The 19,272-nt window shown below is 34.1% G+C and overlaps 1 protein-coding gene across 1 annotated transcript in view; it reads right to left on the reverse strand.

Annotated features, from left to right (window-relative positions):
• LOC111047086 (hemicentin-2) overlaps positions 1–19,272 on the reverse strand; it is a 182,650-nt gene that overhangs the window by 107,582 nt on the left and 55,796 nt on the right. Inside the window, 1 exon segment of the mRNA XM_039425636.1 lies at positions 8,971–9,174. Coding sequence (XP_039281570.1) covers positions 8,971–9,174 — 204 coding nt within the window.

Raw genomic sequence — 19,272 nt, forward strand, 5'->3', positions numbered from 1 at the left:
TCTAGGTATAAATTTGATCAAAATCGTTGTAGCCGTTTTTGAGAAAATCACGAAAAACCCTGTTTTTGACAACATTTTCGCCATTTTAGCCGCCATCTTGAATTGCATTTGATCAAAAATGTTCGTGACGGATTCTTATAGTGTAAGGACCTTAAGTTCCAAATTTCAAGTCATTCCGTTAATTGGGAGATGAGATATCGTGTACACAGACGCACATACACTCATACACAAACACACACACAGACACACACACACATACAGACCAATACCCAAAAACCACTTTTTTGGACTCAGGGGACCTTGAAACGTATAGGAATTTAGAAATTGGGGTACCTTAATTTTTTTCGGAAAGCAAAATTCTCCTCTAGAATGCCAAGTTACAAGTAGTAGCAAGTCTTGAGTCTTACATACACAATTGTGAAGGAAGAGTTTTGTTTGGATTCGTATTTGGAAATTGATCAATCCAATAAATTCAAAATTGTAGTAGATACATTTTTTGGACTCAAAATTGTGTACGAATTATCATTTAAGTTACGTAAGTAGCATAACCTTTAGACTATGTATTCCAAATTAAGGTTTGAAGCAGTTTTGGGCAAATGCCTGTTGTTTTTACCTGCATTGTATTTGCATATGAATAAATTAATAAATAAGTATTTCATGTAAAACATGTAGAATTTTGAACCGTTTGACAACACGATTGTAATACTCGTATCATCTCAAGATAATGGGAGAGAGTAGTGTATCAAGGGAGGATTTCTTTTCAATTTTCTAATGCTAGTCATATTGTAGAAAATTTTAAATATGAATGTAGAATATATGAAATATGAATATATATATGAACATATGATTTACTATATTAATTTCAAGTCCTTTCACAATATATTTCAAGATTTTATGAATTATTCATCGATCCTGATCTAAATTTCAAGTCCTTTCAATCTCAAATAAATTACAAAATTATGATGTTTTGAAAACATGACATTGTCTCATACAAGATTATTTGATAGGATTTCTTTCCAATTTTCTAATGCTGATCATATTTTAGAGAATTGTAAATATAAAGAGTTCTTCACAATATATTCCAAGATTTTATGAATTATTTATTGATCCTGATCTAAATTTGAAGAAGTCCTTTCAATCTCAACGAAATTACAAAATTATGATGTTTTGAAAACATTACATTGTCTCATACAAGATTATATAATAGTAATCATTACTGGTTCTATCAATTACTCCCTTGAGATTAGTGAGCCCTATAAATAAGCCGATTGAATATGTATTCAGTATGTGCCTTTTTTAACGTCTGTGATATGAGAATGAAGTGTAATTTGAGATCAAACAGGCAACTGACAAAATACCTCTCCGAAATACTGTTGATGGGAGTCAAATTCAACTCCATTTTGAATTCACCACGACAAACAGCCTCGACCAATCGCGTGCGAGTACACTTCAGTGAAAGGCAACCCCTCCTCGCGCACCCATTGGCTGATGTAAAGCTCCCATCTAGACGAATTCTGTTGATCAAATCTCCCAAAGACTCTCTTTTCCAACCGAAATTATCTAATTTTTATCGTTTCAATTTTAGCATATGTACTGCCGAATCAGGTAAAACTGTTAGTTATGATGAAGATGTTACTGTTAGCATCCAAAATTATTTTATAAGTTGATTTCTCAATACTCTCTAACGTTAATTAATGTATGTTATTGTTATTGCCAGTTCCACAAAAGCTCAAAAATATGCTAAAAATCGCATTGATAAATCAAATGCTAATGAATGTCTAGATATCAGTTGAATAAGTATATATTCAACCTATATGATTTTTCTCTAACTTTTGTAACTTTTGTGAAGTATTCAACAATCGAGAAGCTGAGGCCTTTTTGTTCAAGAGCCGGTTGAATTTTAACCCTGATTGATTTTACGAGAGCCAATCAGAGAAGCCGTCTCTTCTGAAAAGCCGTCTCTGATTGTTACCTGTGAAATTGATCACGGTTAAAATTCAACCGGCTCTTGAACAAAAAGGCCTCAGCTTCTCGATTGTTGAATACTTCACAAAAGTTAGAGAAAAATCATATAGGTTAAATATATACTTATTCAACTGATATCTAAACATTCATTAGCATTCGATTTATCAATGCGATTTCTGGTTTCCATCTGAAGATTATTTCTAGTCAACCGATAAGTAGATTGACTGAATAAATGTTAACAATCATTACCATTTGATTTATCAATGCAATTTCTAATTGGTTTCCATATGAAGATTATTTCTAGTCAACCGATAAGTAGATTGATTGAATAAATGTTAACAATCATTACCATTTGATTTATCAATGCAATTTCTAATTGGTTTCCATTTGAAGATTATTTCTAGTCAACCGATAAGTAGATTGACTGAATAAATGTTAACAATCATTACCATTTGATTTATCAATGCAATTTCTAATTGGTTTCCATTTGAAGATTATTTCTAGTCAACCGATAAGTAGATTGACTGAATAAATGTTAACAATCATTACCATTTGATTTATCAATGCAATTTCTAATTGGTTTCCATCTGAAGATTATTTCTAGTCAACCGATGAGTAGATTGACTGAAAGTTCTCCATAAAACTCCTCAAACAACAGCTACAACGTCATTACAGTCTCATTCTGGCCTCATCGTGTGATTTTAATCTCAAGTGTAGCAGTGCGACATTCTAATCAGAGTTTCATATGTGAGTTTCGCTGTTCCAAGGAGATTCCAACATCTGAACTTCAACTATTGTAGTATATTATTGTCTCGCGGGAATGAACTAATGAAACGTCATCCATCAACGTATATACTATACTGATGAAACAACTCATCAGTTACAAATCCGTGGCTTCTCCCTAGTTCTCTTGTCATCACCAAATCATGCATTGCATATTCCAAATGTTTCTGCAATATTAAGGAGTCTTCAGTATTAGGAGTGATCCGTGGTCTAGTGGATAGAGTGCTTGCGTAGCAGCATAGAGATCCCGGGTTCAAACCCTCTCACAACCAAAAGTTTTTTAACCAGATCACTCCCGTGTTATCGGATGGGCACGTTTAACTGTCGGTCCCGGCTTGAAGTATGACAGTCGTAAGGCACATTGACGGCTTAAATTATATATTCAGGCGGTGGGACCTTCCCGAAAGGGATTCTCCACCAACAAAAGCCATACGATTTCTTTTTTTTTATGGAATCTTGCTATATCTGGGATTGCACATTTTGTGAATCTATCGTTCTACACTCCACTTTTTTGTATTCCTCATACTGTGAATAATCTCATACTTATATCTCCTACCCAGTAAGCTTATCCTACAAATTAAAAATCGACAGTTGGGTTCCATAATTGGAAAAAATCTGTGCGTAATCTTCAAAACAATCATGTTCATGTAAATAAAAAACTTAGTACACTTTTTTGAATTATTTTATCACAACATGTTTCAACATTGATGCCATTATCAAGTGGAAAGAGAGAAGAGTCATGTAAATGTATCTTTTGTGGTTGAGAAGTTGATATTGTGGTAATTATTCATATTAAATGGAAAGACTAAGGAATTGTCAAAAACTACAGATTTTATTGAAATTTAGAGAAAGCGGTTTCGGTTGTTACAACATTGTCAATCTCTGATGAACTCTGAACTCTTTTTATCAGAGATTGACAATGGTGTAACAACCGAAACCGATCTTTCCAAATTTCAATGAAATCTGTGGATTTTGACAATTCAGTCTCTTCATTTAATTATAAATGTATCTTCATTGTGAACATAGATACTGGTTTCGGTTGTTACATCATTATCAAACTGTGGTGAATCAAAACTATAGTCAAGAGTAGCAGTATAAATACTTTCGGCCAAGCACTGTTACTGGTGGATTCCGATACCTATCAAGGTTAACCACTAAAGGTGCGTACATATATACGCGCCGCGAACATGAGCAATTCACTTTCAATCAGTTGATTATATCTGTATTTTCACAGAAACGATAAGATACAGATATAAAAAGCTTGGCATCAGCTGATTAAAAGTGAATTGCTCATGTTCGCGACGCGTAAATCTGTACGCACCTTAATATGTCACTACGATATGTTAATATGTGAAAGTATGAATAAAAGTTCAACAAAATAACATGGAAATTGGACGTTCAATAGAAAAAAATTGATGAGTGATATCAAAATTTGGCGGTACAGCCCGAGATATCCAAATCTTTCTGAACAATTTGGTACCATTTTCATGATTATCGGTTGGAAAATAGCGTCCGAAACACGCTAGAACGAAGTGCCTGTTTCATCTCTTTTCCGAATTATAACATTGCTCTTAACATTGACCTAGACAATCCTCTTCCCAATTAGCGGTTCATACAGACGTTAGAAACAGACGGTTCAAATAACAAACACAGCAATGAAAAATTGATAAATTGGTACATGTTACTAAATGAGATATATAGAATCAAGGAAGAAGTGTTGCAAAAACATGGAAGAGCATTGGAATAAGGAAATACTTTAACAACTGACTAGCAATTAATGATAAAACTAAATTGTTGGTGTTCCATTGCCCATTTTCTGGGCTTCTTCGATCCTCTTCGTTGGTGTCTCCATCATTCACATTTAAGCTCATTAGATCATTTCAAATACTCTATGATTGAATTCTTTTCAAAAATACATGTGTGCTAACCTATACTGCCTTGATTATTTAATTGGTTTTTCCTCTTCTCACAAAAAATGATTAGGCTATAACCTGTGCCGACTCACATCTAGCCAATTATTCAAATAAAACTCGAGCCTCAAATTTTGACATTCAATAACTTTTTTTATGTGTGCACCGAATTTGATGATTTTTTTTAGTTGTGTTAACATGTTCAGAACCAGTTTTATGGCCTATCAAATTCATGATCCGAATTCAGGACTCTTCCCTACGGTCCTTCAAAGTTTACATGTAATCCTTATGGAAAAAGATTTGTGAGCTAGCCACACACAGAAATCAAAACCAGCTGTTATAATTATTGTGTCATCCAACAGTCGTCGGTAGATCTGTTTTCAATTTCCTCTCTACTGATTCACAAATTTTTATTCCGCGGTACAAACGACGTCCAAACTTGGGTCGTAGACTTCGAAATGCTGTAAATTTAGAATATTCACGAGAAAAACAGCAGATCTGTTTTCAATTTCCTCTCTACTGATTCACAAATTTTTATTCCGCGGTACAAACGACGTCCAAACTTGGGTCGTAGACTTCGAAATGCTGTAAATTTAGAATATTCACGAGAAAAACAGCAGCAAGGATATATATATATATATATATATATATATATATATATATATATATATATATATATATATATTCAATTTTCCAGCAAGCTGCATTCAACTATATCTAAAAATACAAACTGCTGCACAACTAAATAAGCACATAGGAAGTCCATATTGAGATACAAATGTAAATACCGACTGTTGGATAATTTTCATAAAAATATAGTGCATCAGATTAAGCTAAGGCAAAGCCCACCTGAGGAGGTGCGGCTTGGTGATACAAAGTGTTGATCTTATGGAGGTTCCACGCCATTCTCGATTCAGTGTGAGTGAGTTCTTCAATTCAAACCAATAAGCAAGAAGCACCTGGATGCAAAATGCCGCATCGCGCCTCCTCAGGTGTGCATCCAGCTAAAGTTTGTCATGAGATGCATTTACTATTTGGCTGTACGAAGTTCGCCGGGCCAGCTAGTTATTCAAATAAACATAGAAAATTCCTATTATTGCCCCGCTTGCGTGGTATGCCTACATCTCTCTTGCCTACTGGCTGATAGTTATAGACTTTCAATGGTATTCTCTTATTTGATTGTATGGTAAGATATTATGCTGTGGTATTTCTCCATAATTTAAAGATAAAGACGTTGACAACATCAAAACTATTGACACAATCATATCAACGCCTTTTTACTTTCCTTGCCCTATTACCATAGGTAAGGAAAGTATTGCTTTCCCAAAAAAATTAAGGTACCCTAATTTCAAGTTTTCTATACGTTTCAAGGTCCCCTTAGTCCAAAAACATGATTTTTGGGTATTGATCTGTGTGTGTGTGTGTATGTTTGTATGTCTGTGAACACGATAACTCCATTCCTAATTAAACAATTGACTTGAAATTTTGAACTCAAGGTCCTTATACTATGAGGATCCGACAATAAGAAATTCAATAGAATTCAATTCAAGATGGCAGAAAAAATGGAGGATGATTACTAAAGAACCATGTTTTTCACGGTTTCTTCGAGAACGACTCTAACGATTTTCTTCAAATTTATATCATGGATAGCTATCATCTATAAGCCCTATCAACTTACATGAGTCTCATTCCTGGGAAAATTGCAGGAACTCCGTAATATCCTTGAGAAAAATGGCGGATAGTTACTGAAAAACCATGTTTTTTACGATTTTCTCAATAATGAATTGATATTATGTTGTGGTATTTCTCTATAATTTAAAGATGAAGACGTTGACAACATCAACTTCTTTTTCTTCCAATTATACTACACTGTCTAGCATACTCCACACTCCAAACACCTCCCATCACTCATTTCTCAATCCGTTAAAATGCAATTAAAACTTTTCTTCAATACTGTGACTCCACCCTTTATATTTCATTTCCTCCTTGTACCCATCGTACTGTAAATGAATTCCCATCCCCATATTTCATCCGCTAAATCTTCCCATTCTATTCCTTGGGCCAGCATGCGTAGAATTTCAAAGCAGATCCTCAGTGAAGCCTGTTTTGTCCTGCAGAACTACAATTTCAGCCCTAGCGCTACTACTAAGAACAGAGTGGGATCAGGCAGTTATCTGCCTTCTCCAGACACTAACTTACATTTTGCAACAAGATGCGTATACAAGTCACGTCTCCTACACACAACTTGACTGTTAAGCTTTGGAATAGCATTATGAATAAGCTTGTGCGGCTATCTTGGACTCCAATCTCTCGGCTGAACTACTGAACTATCTTGCTGGTTAGTATACTGGGAAATTGGGAATCTGCTATAGTGAGGTCCATGTTATAATGGCAGTGTTTGATTGGAAATGGTATTGCTTTCCTTGTCTGTCATTCGACAGAGTAGATAGCGCTATTTCTTTCTCGCTTTGCTCTGTTGCCAGACCGTCTTTCAATAATTCATTAACAAAACATTTCACCTTGATTATTAAAATATTGAAAAATATAATTTCTCGCTGAATAAAATATAGTATTTATTATTTTAAACGAGAATGAACAGTTCATTATAATTTACTATAATTTTAGTTTGTGCTGAAGTGAATGGAGTTGAAAACATATATGTTATGATGTAATTGTGAACAACAGCCAGAGACTGTAATAAACGAGGTTTAGTTGGTCCGTATTGGTCATACGGCTACTTGAGATATTCGACTTCAAACTCAGTTCCCAGTGACTTAGAAGTCAATTTCAACTGTAGGTTATCTCTCAGCATCATTCCACGTAGAAATTAATACATTCTAATAATATAAAAATATAGATTCTAATATTTTTTTCTATTTGGACATTCACGAAGAGAATTCTTGAACATAAATCTCAGCAGGAGAAGTGATAAGGTGACTGAAGGTTATTACTGTTGATATTTGTAATGTTGAGAGGAAGCAAATAGTGAAGAACAATAATGCTCTCCCCTCAGTGGTACAATAATGTAAAATCCTCACATGCGTTATACTCCCGATAAATGCATGAATGAAGACCTATGGCCAGCCTTCAATTCCAGCCATCAAGTGGAATATAATTTATATTTAGTTATAGGTTTTTCCTACAGTTACGTTGAAAAGTGGCCATTGCTGCACTGATTACAGAACGCAAAGAATCACTTTTCCGCTCTAGTGCGGGAAAAATTTTTCTGCACTCCAGATTTGCAACATGGCAACGCAAAATACTTAGTAGGTTATATGGAGCAACAGTGCAGCAAAATCAAAATGAAGTTGGTAACAGTGACTGGGCTGCTATAGTGAGCAGAGGTGCAACCAAGCACAACGCGCTAATTATTAAGTAGATATTATTACCAAGGACAACGAGGACTTTAGGATTTTAGGATTAAGGTTTTTATCAATAATAAAATAACACAGAAAAACATTTGATGGATTTCAGGCAATTTTACTCATAATTACCCACTTTTCATATTCAATGGTAACTGTAGGAAAAACTTAATGTGAAATACGTGCGCAAAGTTCCTCTGCTGCACTCAAGAAACCATTCCGCCCTCGCCTACGGCTCGGGCGTAAACGTTTCTTTCGGTGCAGCAAACTGTCACTTTGCGCACTAGTTGCACAAATAACTATTTTAAATCAGTAGCAAACTATATGTTTCTTTTTCAATATCAATTTCAGCTTCCATTTTTTTCTGCACTTCTTTCACAAAGGAATCTTCCCCACCCCCAAATAGCCGGCCAGATAGCCGAGTTGACTAAGGCGTTGCACCCTTCAGTCTGCTAGTGCTACCTGGTCGCGGGTTCGAATCTCGCCGAATCCCATGGACGTTTGTTCATCTCATAATTCATCCTTGCACTTCCAGTTACCCAAGCACAAGCAAAAAGCTCATATGTGCATCATACACAATAAAAAAACATGATTTTCTTCCAAAGGAGAACTGTATTAATGAAAATCGGAATCTGAAGTTGTATTTCAATGATTCACTCAATACAAACACAATACAAGAAACAAGTGATTCATACACAATAAAAAAAACATGATTTTCTTCCAAAGGAGAACTGTATTAATGAAAATCGGAATCTGAAGTTGTATTTCAATTATTCACTCATCAGATGAGGAAACCACACTGGAAATACAAAAATTAAATCGAGTTTGATCAAATCAGTGTGTTTTTACGACTTAGAGTATTGTGACTAAGAGTAAATGCACCGTCTTCTAGAGATAAAATTAATAAAAATAGATACAATAAAAAATGATGATATGGAAAATAAACTCACGGTTGAGATCCAGCGTGACTGCACTGGAGATCGGAGCGACAAGGTCGTTGTTGGACGCCTGACACGTGAAGACGGCGTGGAGATGCCGACGCTGCAGTTTCTCCACACGCAACACGTTACGCACGCGTCGCTCCGACATCAGCTCCCACGTGTCGTCCAGCAGTGCGTTCTCCTGCCACCACGTCACACGTGGCGTGGGTCGACCTGCAACACGTGGAAAAATACTTAATTATAAGGGGAAGAATTGAATATTTGAATTTGAATGTCTAAGAAAACGCACCAAGATCTCAAGAAATGATCAAGTGTCACCATAATTGATTTGCTGAAATAAATGAACAGAATATGCTTTACTATATCAGTAGGCCTAAAGCATGAATATTTCTTGTTCTCTAGCTTAAGTGCATGATCGATCCTTAAGCTGCGTTTACACCAAAGTTACTAAAAAAATGATAATAGCTTAATTTTTATTGATTCTATTAGATTAAACGGAACTTGACAAACACATATATATGTGTATGATAAGTTATGTTAAATCTAATAGAATCTATCCTATACTATTAAACGAGCAATTTCTGTTTATATGTTCAGATGTTTCAAGTTATGTTAAATCTAATAGAATCTATCCCATACTATTAAACGAGCAATTTCTGTTTATATGTTCAGATGTTTCTATGTTTAGATATTTATATGTTTGTATTTCACCGAATCTCGAAAACGGCTCTAACGATTCTAACGAAATTCAGAACATAGTAGGTTTATAATATAAAAATTCGATTGCACAAGGTCTCATCCCTGGGAAAACTCACTGAAGGACATTAAAAGGATAATTATTATTCATCCTTGAAAAAACAGCTGATAATAATTATTTCGTCATCTGTTCAGTCTTAGTCGAGCAGCGGTGACGAGCGGACGTGTTTGTGGTGACAAGGAGTGAATTGTACTATTGTTTGCAGCTTATCTATTATTGAGTGTACTGACTTGTTTATCGTGACCGTCTACTCATCAAACTCGTATTCTGTTTAGCTCGCATATTATAGATACGTTTGAAATATGAATAACTGCAACGTTTGCCTCGGCAATTTCAGTGATGAAGACTCAATAATTTGTGCTTCGTGTAAACAAAAATGTCATTACATCTGCCACTATTTAACCGAAAAGAACTTCAAAAAACTTTCAAAGGATAATCGGAATAAATGGAAGTGCAGTGCTTGTAAACAGGTGTCTGTGTCACCAGGACAAGAAGAGAGTGAAATGGAAAGTGATGTTTTAATGCGAAAAATGACTGTTTTATTTGAAAAGTTTTCAAAATCGTTGAAAAAAGATATTGATCAACAATTAGGGGAACTAACTCACTCAGTAAAATTTGTTTTGGATAGTTTTGATAGTTTCAAATCGGATATCGGAGAAATCAAAAAAGCTAATGAACAATTAATCACTGAAAACCAAAAATTGAAAGAAGAAGTGAAATTTCTTTCTAAGAGAAATGAAATATTAGAAGAATATACCAGGAGGGAAAATTTATTATTAACCGGTATACCTGCAACAAAGAACGAAAACATGGACGAAATCCTACAAGGCGTAGCCAGTGCTCTCCAAGTGTCTGATTTTTCATCAAACGAAATCAGCGTCGCTCACAGACTGCCATCCATGAACCGAGAGACTACACCGATGATTGTCGTCAGGTTCGTGAGAAGGAGTATGAGGGACAAATGGATGACGGCTTTCCAAACCATAAGCAGAGAAGATAGGAGCAGCCCCGGAATCGACGTGAAAAAAATCAACAGAAACCTGCCGAACGGACACTTCAGGCTAATGAATCAGCTGACTGCCAAGAGTGCTAAAGAACTGAAAGCCGCTCGTGAGTTAGCTAGGGAAAATGATTGGAAATTCGTCTGGTTTCGTGGTTCACAAATGTGCGCTAAGAAGTCGGAGGGCTCACCTGTATTCAAAGTCAAGGGACTGGACCATCTGAAAAAAGTTATCAACGGAGAGGAATAAAGTGTTGCTACAGGTTTGATTAAACATTTATTATGAATGATCTCACGCAATTTGTAGATAGTATTAACAGTGTTAGGGAATGTGAAAGTACCGATGAATACTTGAACTATATCCAGCCCCTTAATTATGAATTGAATATTTTTAGTTTAAATATAAGAAGTTTGAAAAGAAATTTTGATCAAATTCTCATTATTTTGAACAGCATGAGAACAAAATTTGAGGTTCTAATTTTTACTGAAACCTGGACTTCTGAAGAAGAAAAATCACTGTTAAACATTAATGGCTATAATTTATATATAAAAAGTAACTCCTTGAATCGTTCAGATGGAATTGTCATGTATGTAGCTAATAGTATTTACTCGAAAAAAATTGATAGTCCAAACGAATATCCTTTCTTAGCTGTTGAGCTGCAAACTAAAATAATAAATATTTAGTAACATCCGTTTATAGATCTCCTAGTACAAGTATACCTTTATTTATAGAACAACTTGATAATTATATGAATGGTTCATGCTTTAATTTTGATTATTCATTAGTGATAGGTGATGTAAATATTGATTTGTTATGTAACTCTAAAAAAACGCATGATTATTTGTCTATTATGAGTTCGCATGGGTTTGAGTCCTTTGTCAATAGAAAAACTCGTCCTGCTTCAAATACTTGTTTAGACCATATTTTTTCTAAATCCAAACATAATGACTCATTAAAAACTGCTGTATTAGAAATGTCAATTACTGATCATTATGCGACTGCTCTTCACGCATCAATTAAAAAAGATGTTTGTTCTCGATCTAGTAAGCCATGTAAGTTTATTGAAGTGAGGAATGTTAATAAAGAAAAGTTGTTAGAGGAGAGTGCTTTAATGAATTGGGAGATTGACGCGAATAGAAGTATTGAAACATTAGTAAATGAATTTGTAAATAATGTAAAAACGTGCATCAGTAGAGCAACAGTTATTAAAAAGGTTAATGTAACTAAAAAACATTTGAAACCTTGGATGTCCAATGGAATTCTAAAGTCCATAACTATAAGAGATAGATTATATAAATGATTGAAAAATGAACCATTTAATGTAGAGCTGAGAAGGAAATTCCTGTCTTACAGAAATAGAATAGTAGATCTAATTAGAAAAGCAAAAGATTTATATTATCAATCAGAAATAAATAAAGCTCAAGGTGACCCTAAGAAGATATGGTCTGTGATAAATCAAGCAATTATTGGGGTAAATAAGAATTCACAATTACATGTAAATCAAGATCTTAATGCTTTGAATGACTATTTTGTGAATGTAGGTATAAATCAAGCGCAGGAAATTGATATACATGGACAGAATGAAGATCAATATTTGGAACAAACAATAGATATTGAAAATGCATTCAATTTCATTTTGTTACTGAAACAGAAATCAAGGAAGTAATCAAAAGTTTGAATGATAATAAGGCACCTGGATGGGATAACATATCCAACAGCGTGCTAAAACTATTAACTGACACAATCTCTAAACCTCTTTCAGAAATTTTCAATTGTTGTTTTTCATCTGGATACTTTCCCTTGCATTTCAAGCATGCAAAAGTTATTCCTTTACACAAGGGGGGGAGTAAAGAAATACCTCAAAATTATAGACCAATTAGCTTGCTAAGTTCTATTTCTAAAATTTTCGAAAAATTGGTAAAGAAAAGATTAGTTGAATATCTAGATGTTAATAAAATCCTTGATAAGAGGCAGTTTGGTTTCCAACAGGGTAGAAGCACAGAGGATGCATTGGAGTCCTTAACTGAGACAATATACAATGGTTTCAAAACAAATAAAAAAACCTTGGTAATGTTTCTGGACCTGGCCAAGGCTTTTGACACAGTACCGCATGATAAAATGATCCAGAAACTATCTAATATTGGTATTCAAGGAATAGAGTTAGATTTCTTTGAAAGTTATCTAAGGGGTAGAAGCCAAATCGTTAGCTGTGGTGGTAGTAATAGTGAGATTAGAGATGTGACATGGGGTCCACCTCAAGGGACTGTATTGGGACCAGTTTTATTTTTGATCTATGTTAATAACTCGCCTAGTGTACTGGACTCAGTTGGGTCTAAGACAATTTGTTTTGCTGATGACACAGCACTTATCTTCCAAGAAGATTCCTGGGAAGATGTTATCAAGCAAACAAAAGTGGGTTACTATAAGGTTTCTCAGTGGCTAAAATGTAATTATTTGAGACTAAATCTTGGTAAAACAAAATGTATGACCTTCAGTCCAACAACAAGAGGAGATCTAGATATGAACAGGCTTTGTTTGAATAATGCTTGTAACAGGTATCCATGTGATTCTTGCAATGAGGTTATTGAGAGTGTAAACAATTACAAGTATCTTGGTATTTTTGTTGATAAGCATCTACGCTGGTCACCTCAGATTAGCTACCTTTGTAGAAAATTAAGGGTGGTCAATTTAAAAATGTACATGCTTAGAAGTATTTTGAGTCTAAAATTACTAAAATCTGTTTATTTTGCTCTATTCCAATCCTTAGTTCAGTATGGTAATTCTATATGGGGAGGAACTTTTGATTCAACTTTAAAACCTCTATTTGTTTTACAAAAGTTAGTTATCAAAACAATAATGAGGTATCCGAGAGATTTCCCAAGTGTCACATTGTTTCAAAATTCCAATCTGTTCACTATAAGACAATTGTTCATTTTAAAGACTATTAAGAAACATGTGCTCGAATTAAAAAATATTCAAAATTTTCAAAGAGTAACTAGACAAGTCGCTCAAAACTTAATCACAATTGAAAGAGTTGATAGCACCCTATCCCGTAGAAGTATTTCATATTTGAGAAATAAACTCTATAATAGAGTTCCAAGAGGATGGTTGTTAAAGAAGCCTAAAATAAAAGATTTCCATACCTGGGTGAAAGAAAATTATTTTTATTCAATTAATGATTTGGTTTAATATTGATTGATGTTGTATGAATCTTAAATTCAGCTTTATGTATATCTTTAATTTATTGTTATTTCTTAGAATGGAATATTTAGTTGGTTGAATGTTAATTACTCTTAGCCTATATTATAATATTGTAGGATCATTTTATATATTAATATTAATGTATAAGTGAATAAGTTATATTAAGACTCCACGTCGGCGTACAAGTTTTCTTTTGCCGACGTGTAGCACAAAGTTGTCAATTTCCTTTCAGTTGTATTCTGTATATATTTTTGTGCAATAAACGATTTGATTTGATTTGATTTGATTTGTTGATGATGGAAGTGAGAGAGCGAGTTCATGTGTGTGGGACTGTGTCAAAATTATGACTCAGCTGTTGAACTTTTGTAGTCATTCAATCAGGTGCCGGTTGCAAAAATCCGGGTTATTTTCAATCCTGATTAATTCGGTAGTGATTGAATAGAACAGTTCTGTATGAACCATGAATTTCATTATAATTTCTTCTTTCTATAATTTCTTATACTTTTGTACTCCAGAGCGAAGCTCGGTCCCCGATATTAAGGTTTAAGTAATTAACATTTTGTTAATAAACGCAGCCTCAGCTATATTCAATGCGATGGAAGTAGATAAAGAATTGAATAGTTGAATTTGAATGACCAACAAAATGTGAAGACTTCATCATATCAGTAAAGCATTGATATTCACTTGTTCTGTAAGTGTATGATTCTCTTAAAATATATTCAAATGCGATGTACCAATGGAACTGATATGAAAAATGTCATGTTTTTTGTTATAGGTACTTGTTACAATGTTATAATGTCGAACCTGCTATGGTCAATATATAAATATATAGCTTTATTCAGATCAATTACTTGCAATTAAAGTTAGCTTTCCCTTGTTCTTTGATTGTATGATCCTCAGCCATATTCAATGAGATGTACCTATGAAACTTCTATGAATCTATCTATTTGTTCTATATCTATCTCATTTGTTTTTTAATACTTGTCATAATGTCAAACTTGTTTCAGTCATTACATTTCTTTATTGAAAGGAATATTACTAATCTACTTTGTGAAATTAATATTAAGAACTGAAAATTTCGTGAAGTGAACAACTACAAGACTTAACTATCTCGGACTATGAGTGTAAACTTATCTAAATTTGGGAGAGGAATAGCTCAATGTTAACTTATTTCTTCTCTTCCTATCATTTTGATGATTACTTGCAATGAGAGAGTGTGTGTGTGTGATGATGATTTGGGGGGGGGTGTAGGGATGGTTTTAGTTGATTCAACATTAAACATTAATTTAATAATTAGAGCAATAAAATTAATTTTGGATTGGCAAAGTGCTGGACTCATTGACCCACAAACAGACTTTTTTAGTCTATGTGGGCAATTACTATTTCATGATCAGGGTATTGGTATGCTGCACATTCACCGTATAATACATTTCCGTGTAATATTAATAGATCTATAATTTATAATAATAGTAATAATGATTTTATCAAAGTAATGGGGATAATTCCTACTTTTATGTATTGAGTTATTTAATTAATTTGATTTTTTTGTAGTTACTATACCCTGTGTATGTATTATATTCTATAATATGTTGTACTATTTTATGGAAATAAATAAATTCAATTCAATTCAATCAAAACAGTTGCTTCACAGAAGGAGCATCTATGCTTCTAGGAATATATATACTTCTCTGATATGGTGAGGATTTCTCCAATTATTTGAGCCCAGCCAGGAATAAATTTATTGATTTTTCACTTTTATTATTGGTTCTATCGGAAGTGTGGTTGTCAAAAACACCTCCATTCAAATACGAGAAACTAACATTACTGACAAGCATCATACGAGTAGAATTTCAATTTAATTCAATTTCTCAATTTTATCATCTATTTCACACACACACATTCAAGTTTGTTACATATTAACAAAAAGAAAACATGTAAACATCAAAAATAATACACGATAAAACAATATAAAGAGAAAGTGGTGCAAAGAAAAGGTGGATGATTGAAGGGTTTTTCCAACTATGGATATCCATGTACTAGGAAAACATTGGAAGGATAATAATTATTATTCATCCTTGGGAAAACAGGTGATAATAATAATTATTTCGTCGTCTGTTGATCTTTGAGAAGCTGATAAAGGTAACAGGAGAAGTAAATAGAAAGAAATGGAAGGATGGGATGGGGGGAAAATAAGGAAAAGGATAAAAAAACGAAAGGACCAGGTGGTGGAAAAAAGATTTAAATGACTGGATGATTTACAAAGAAATGCAGAATAAGCAAACACACAAGTCAGAAGAGTATTAAAAAGTCAGAATTGGAACATTAAAAGTTGAACAGGAGAGTTATTCGATCGTCAAAACGTTGTACAATCATTAATAGCACCAATTAAGATATCATTCCAAGTTATTCGGAAATCTATTTCCGGACGCCTGCTAAATAATTGTACCAAGACCAACAGCCACTATCTATGCCACATTCTGTACAGGGATATCCCAAACCATCTGAAGCAAATGGAAAATGTTGTCAGCATTAGCACCTTTAAATGCTGCCTTAAGAGGTGGCTGTTTGAAATTGGTAGGGACGCCGCATCGCGGCTCATCCAATCCGCCTATATATCCATTGAACATCACCCCTGGTTGTGATGGTTCGTCTGGATATTCAGGACTCTGTATGTCTCTTGAAATTATTCAATTCGTACTACATTTTTTTTCTTTTTTTCAGTACCATATATATATATATATATATATATATATATATATATATATTATATATATATATATATATATATATATAAGGAAAGTATTGCTTTCCAAAAAAAATTAAGGTACCCCGATTTCAAGTTTTCTATACGTTTCAAGGTCCCCCGAGTCCAAAAACATGATTTTTGGGTGTTGGTCTCTGTGTGTGTGTGTGTGTGTGTGTGTGTGTGTGTGTGTGTGTGTGTTGTGTGTGTGTGTGTGTGTTGTGTGTGTGTGTGTATGTGTGTATGTGTGTATGTCTGTGAACACGATAACTCCAGTTCTAATCAACCGATTGACTTGAAATTTCAAACTTAAGGTCCTTATACCATGGGGATCTGACAATAAGAAATTCAATAAAATTGAATTCAAAATGGCGGAAAAAATGGCGGGAAAAATGGCGGATAATTACTAAAAAACAATGTTTTTCACGGTTTTCTCGAAAACGGCTGCAATGATTTTCTTCAAATTTATACCATAGATAGCTATTCATAAGCCCTATCAACTGACATGAGTCTCCTTTTTTGGGAAAATTGAAGGAGCTCCGTAATATTCTTGAGAAAAATGGCGGATAATTACTAAAAAACCATGTTTTCCACGATTTTCTCAAAAATAACTTGACCGATTTTTTTTCAAATTCATACCCTGTATAGTTATTTATCAGCTCTATCAACTGGCATAAATCTCCTTTCCGGGAAACTAATGGGGGGTTCACCCCATCCTTGAGAAATGGACTTTGTAACCTCCTTCTCGTGCATGAGGTAGGTAGGTAGAGCAGTTCATAAAAAGAACACATATTCGAGATATTTCATCTGTAGAACAGCTGTTTTGACGACTTTTGAAAAAAGTCATCGAATTTCACAATTTACACAAAGGAAAAAGTACTCTGAAAACAATTATATATACACATATACTGTATACAGAAGTCTGATCGTAGTTTCAAATAAAATGTTGCCGCCAATCGTCATTATGTTATTCCCCTAAATTATTCTCGTTTAGAAATGGGGCTTACAGTTCAATGGACAAGGAAAGTTGCGTGAGTGTACCACACCAGATTTTTTCTATTGTTAATCTTCAACTGTCAGGTTGTTATAATGCAGCTCACGGAGCTCATTGCCCACACCCAGACTTGTCTTCTTTGTGGGGAATATTCACTATTTATATAATGTTTCTGCTGCTGTATTACTTTTTTGTGAATAAAGATCATTTGAATTTGAATTTGAATTTGGGTCTCCTATTCAAATAAGTAACATCACAGATAAAAGATAGCATAACATATTATAATATACTATCATCCCTTCTCTATGATCTAAAGTAATATCATTGATGTGCAATTTCGTTTGAGAAAACTCTCAATGGACAAAGAAGCACTCTGAATAAAACTCAAATGCTCTACAGTAAGATTCACTAGAATCTGTCAGTACTCCTTATGAGAAACATTCATTGCTCCCATTCAACCAACTCTGACTGTATTAATCACTGAATGCTTATAGTGAGATCACTTTATACTGTCATAATTCTTCATTAATCAACTTCAAAGCTCCCCATACGAACAATTCTGACTGTTATAAATTGATCTCACTGTATTTGACTGGGTTCTATTCCCGTTCTTTTATTGGTCCAACAATTCTGAGCCCTGATACACTTCAATATTTAAATACCGACATGAATATTCGATCCCTCTGAATGCTAACGAGCAGCGAAAAGTGCGTGTAGCCCATTCTAAGTGGTCACCAATCCAAGGCGTGACTTTTCGACCGTTGACATGTTTTATTCACGTTATTTATGGGGGACCAGCGTCAGTAGCCACTAATTGAGAAATTAATGAAAGCGGGCTTTCGTCCATTTAGCCTCGCTTAGACCAGAAATTACACGCAATTTACATTTGGGCCTCCCAGACCGCGCCGTGTCCTCTGAGACCTTTCGCTACCCGGAAAAAACCGGCGAATCTAACCTCCCCGGCGTGAAAAACTGGTCGAATTTGATGTGAAAACTCACTACGTCCATTAATGGCAACTTCTCTTCCAAAAAAAAGGAAGCAGCTATAATAAAAACCAATTCAAACTGACAGAAACCCTTCAATGAAAATCATTAGTTTCACTCATGAAGAAATGCTGTCACAGTGTGAGATTCACTAAAAACTGACAGCAACTCTTCAATGGGAAGCATTCCTTTCATTCATAAAGAAACGCTGTCAATTCTATAGTGAGGTCCACGTTATGATAACAGTATTTGATTAGCAATGGTATTGCTATCCTTGTCTATCATTCAACAAAGCGGATAGTACTATTTCTTTCTAGCTTTTCTTAGTTGCCAGATCGTCTTTTAACAATGAAGATTAAATATTTAATTAACAAAATATTACATCTTAATTATGAGAATTCATTATGAAATTATTAATTTCTTGCTTAATAAAATATAATTGATTATTTTAAACGAGAATGAACAGTTATTATTACTTCAATAAACCTGCTATTGATACAAGAATAGTATATAGTATACGCTATATACTATCCTTGCTACTGATATCCTTGTTTATCATCCAACAAAGCGGATAGTACTATCTCTTTCTAGCTTTTCTCAGTTGCCAGATCGTCTTTCAACAATGTAGAAT

Source organism: Nilaparvata lugens, chromosome 4 (assembly GCF_014356525.2).
Source record: "Nilaparvata lugens isolate BPH chromosome 4, ASM1435652v1, whole genome shotgun sequence".
Lineage (NCBI taxonomy): Eukaryota > Metazoa > Arthropoda > Insecta > Hemiptera > Delphacidae > Nilaparvata > Nilaparvata lugens.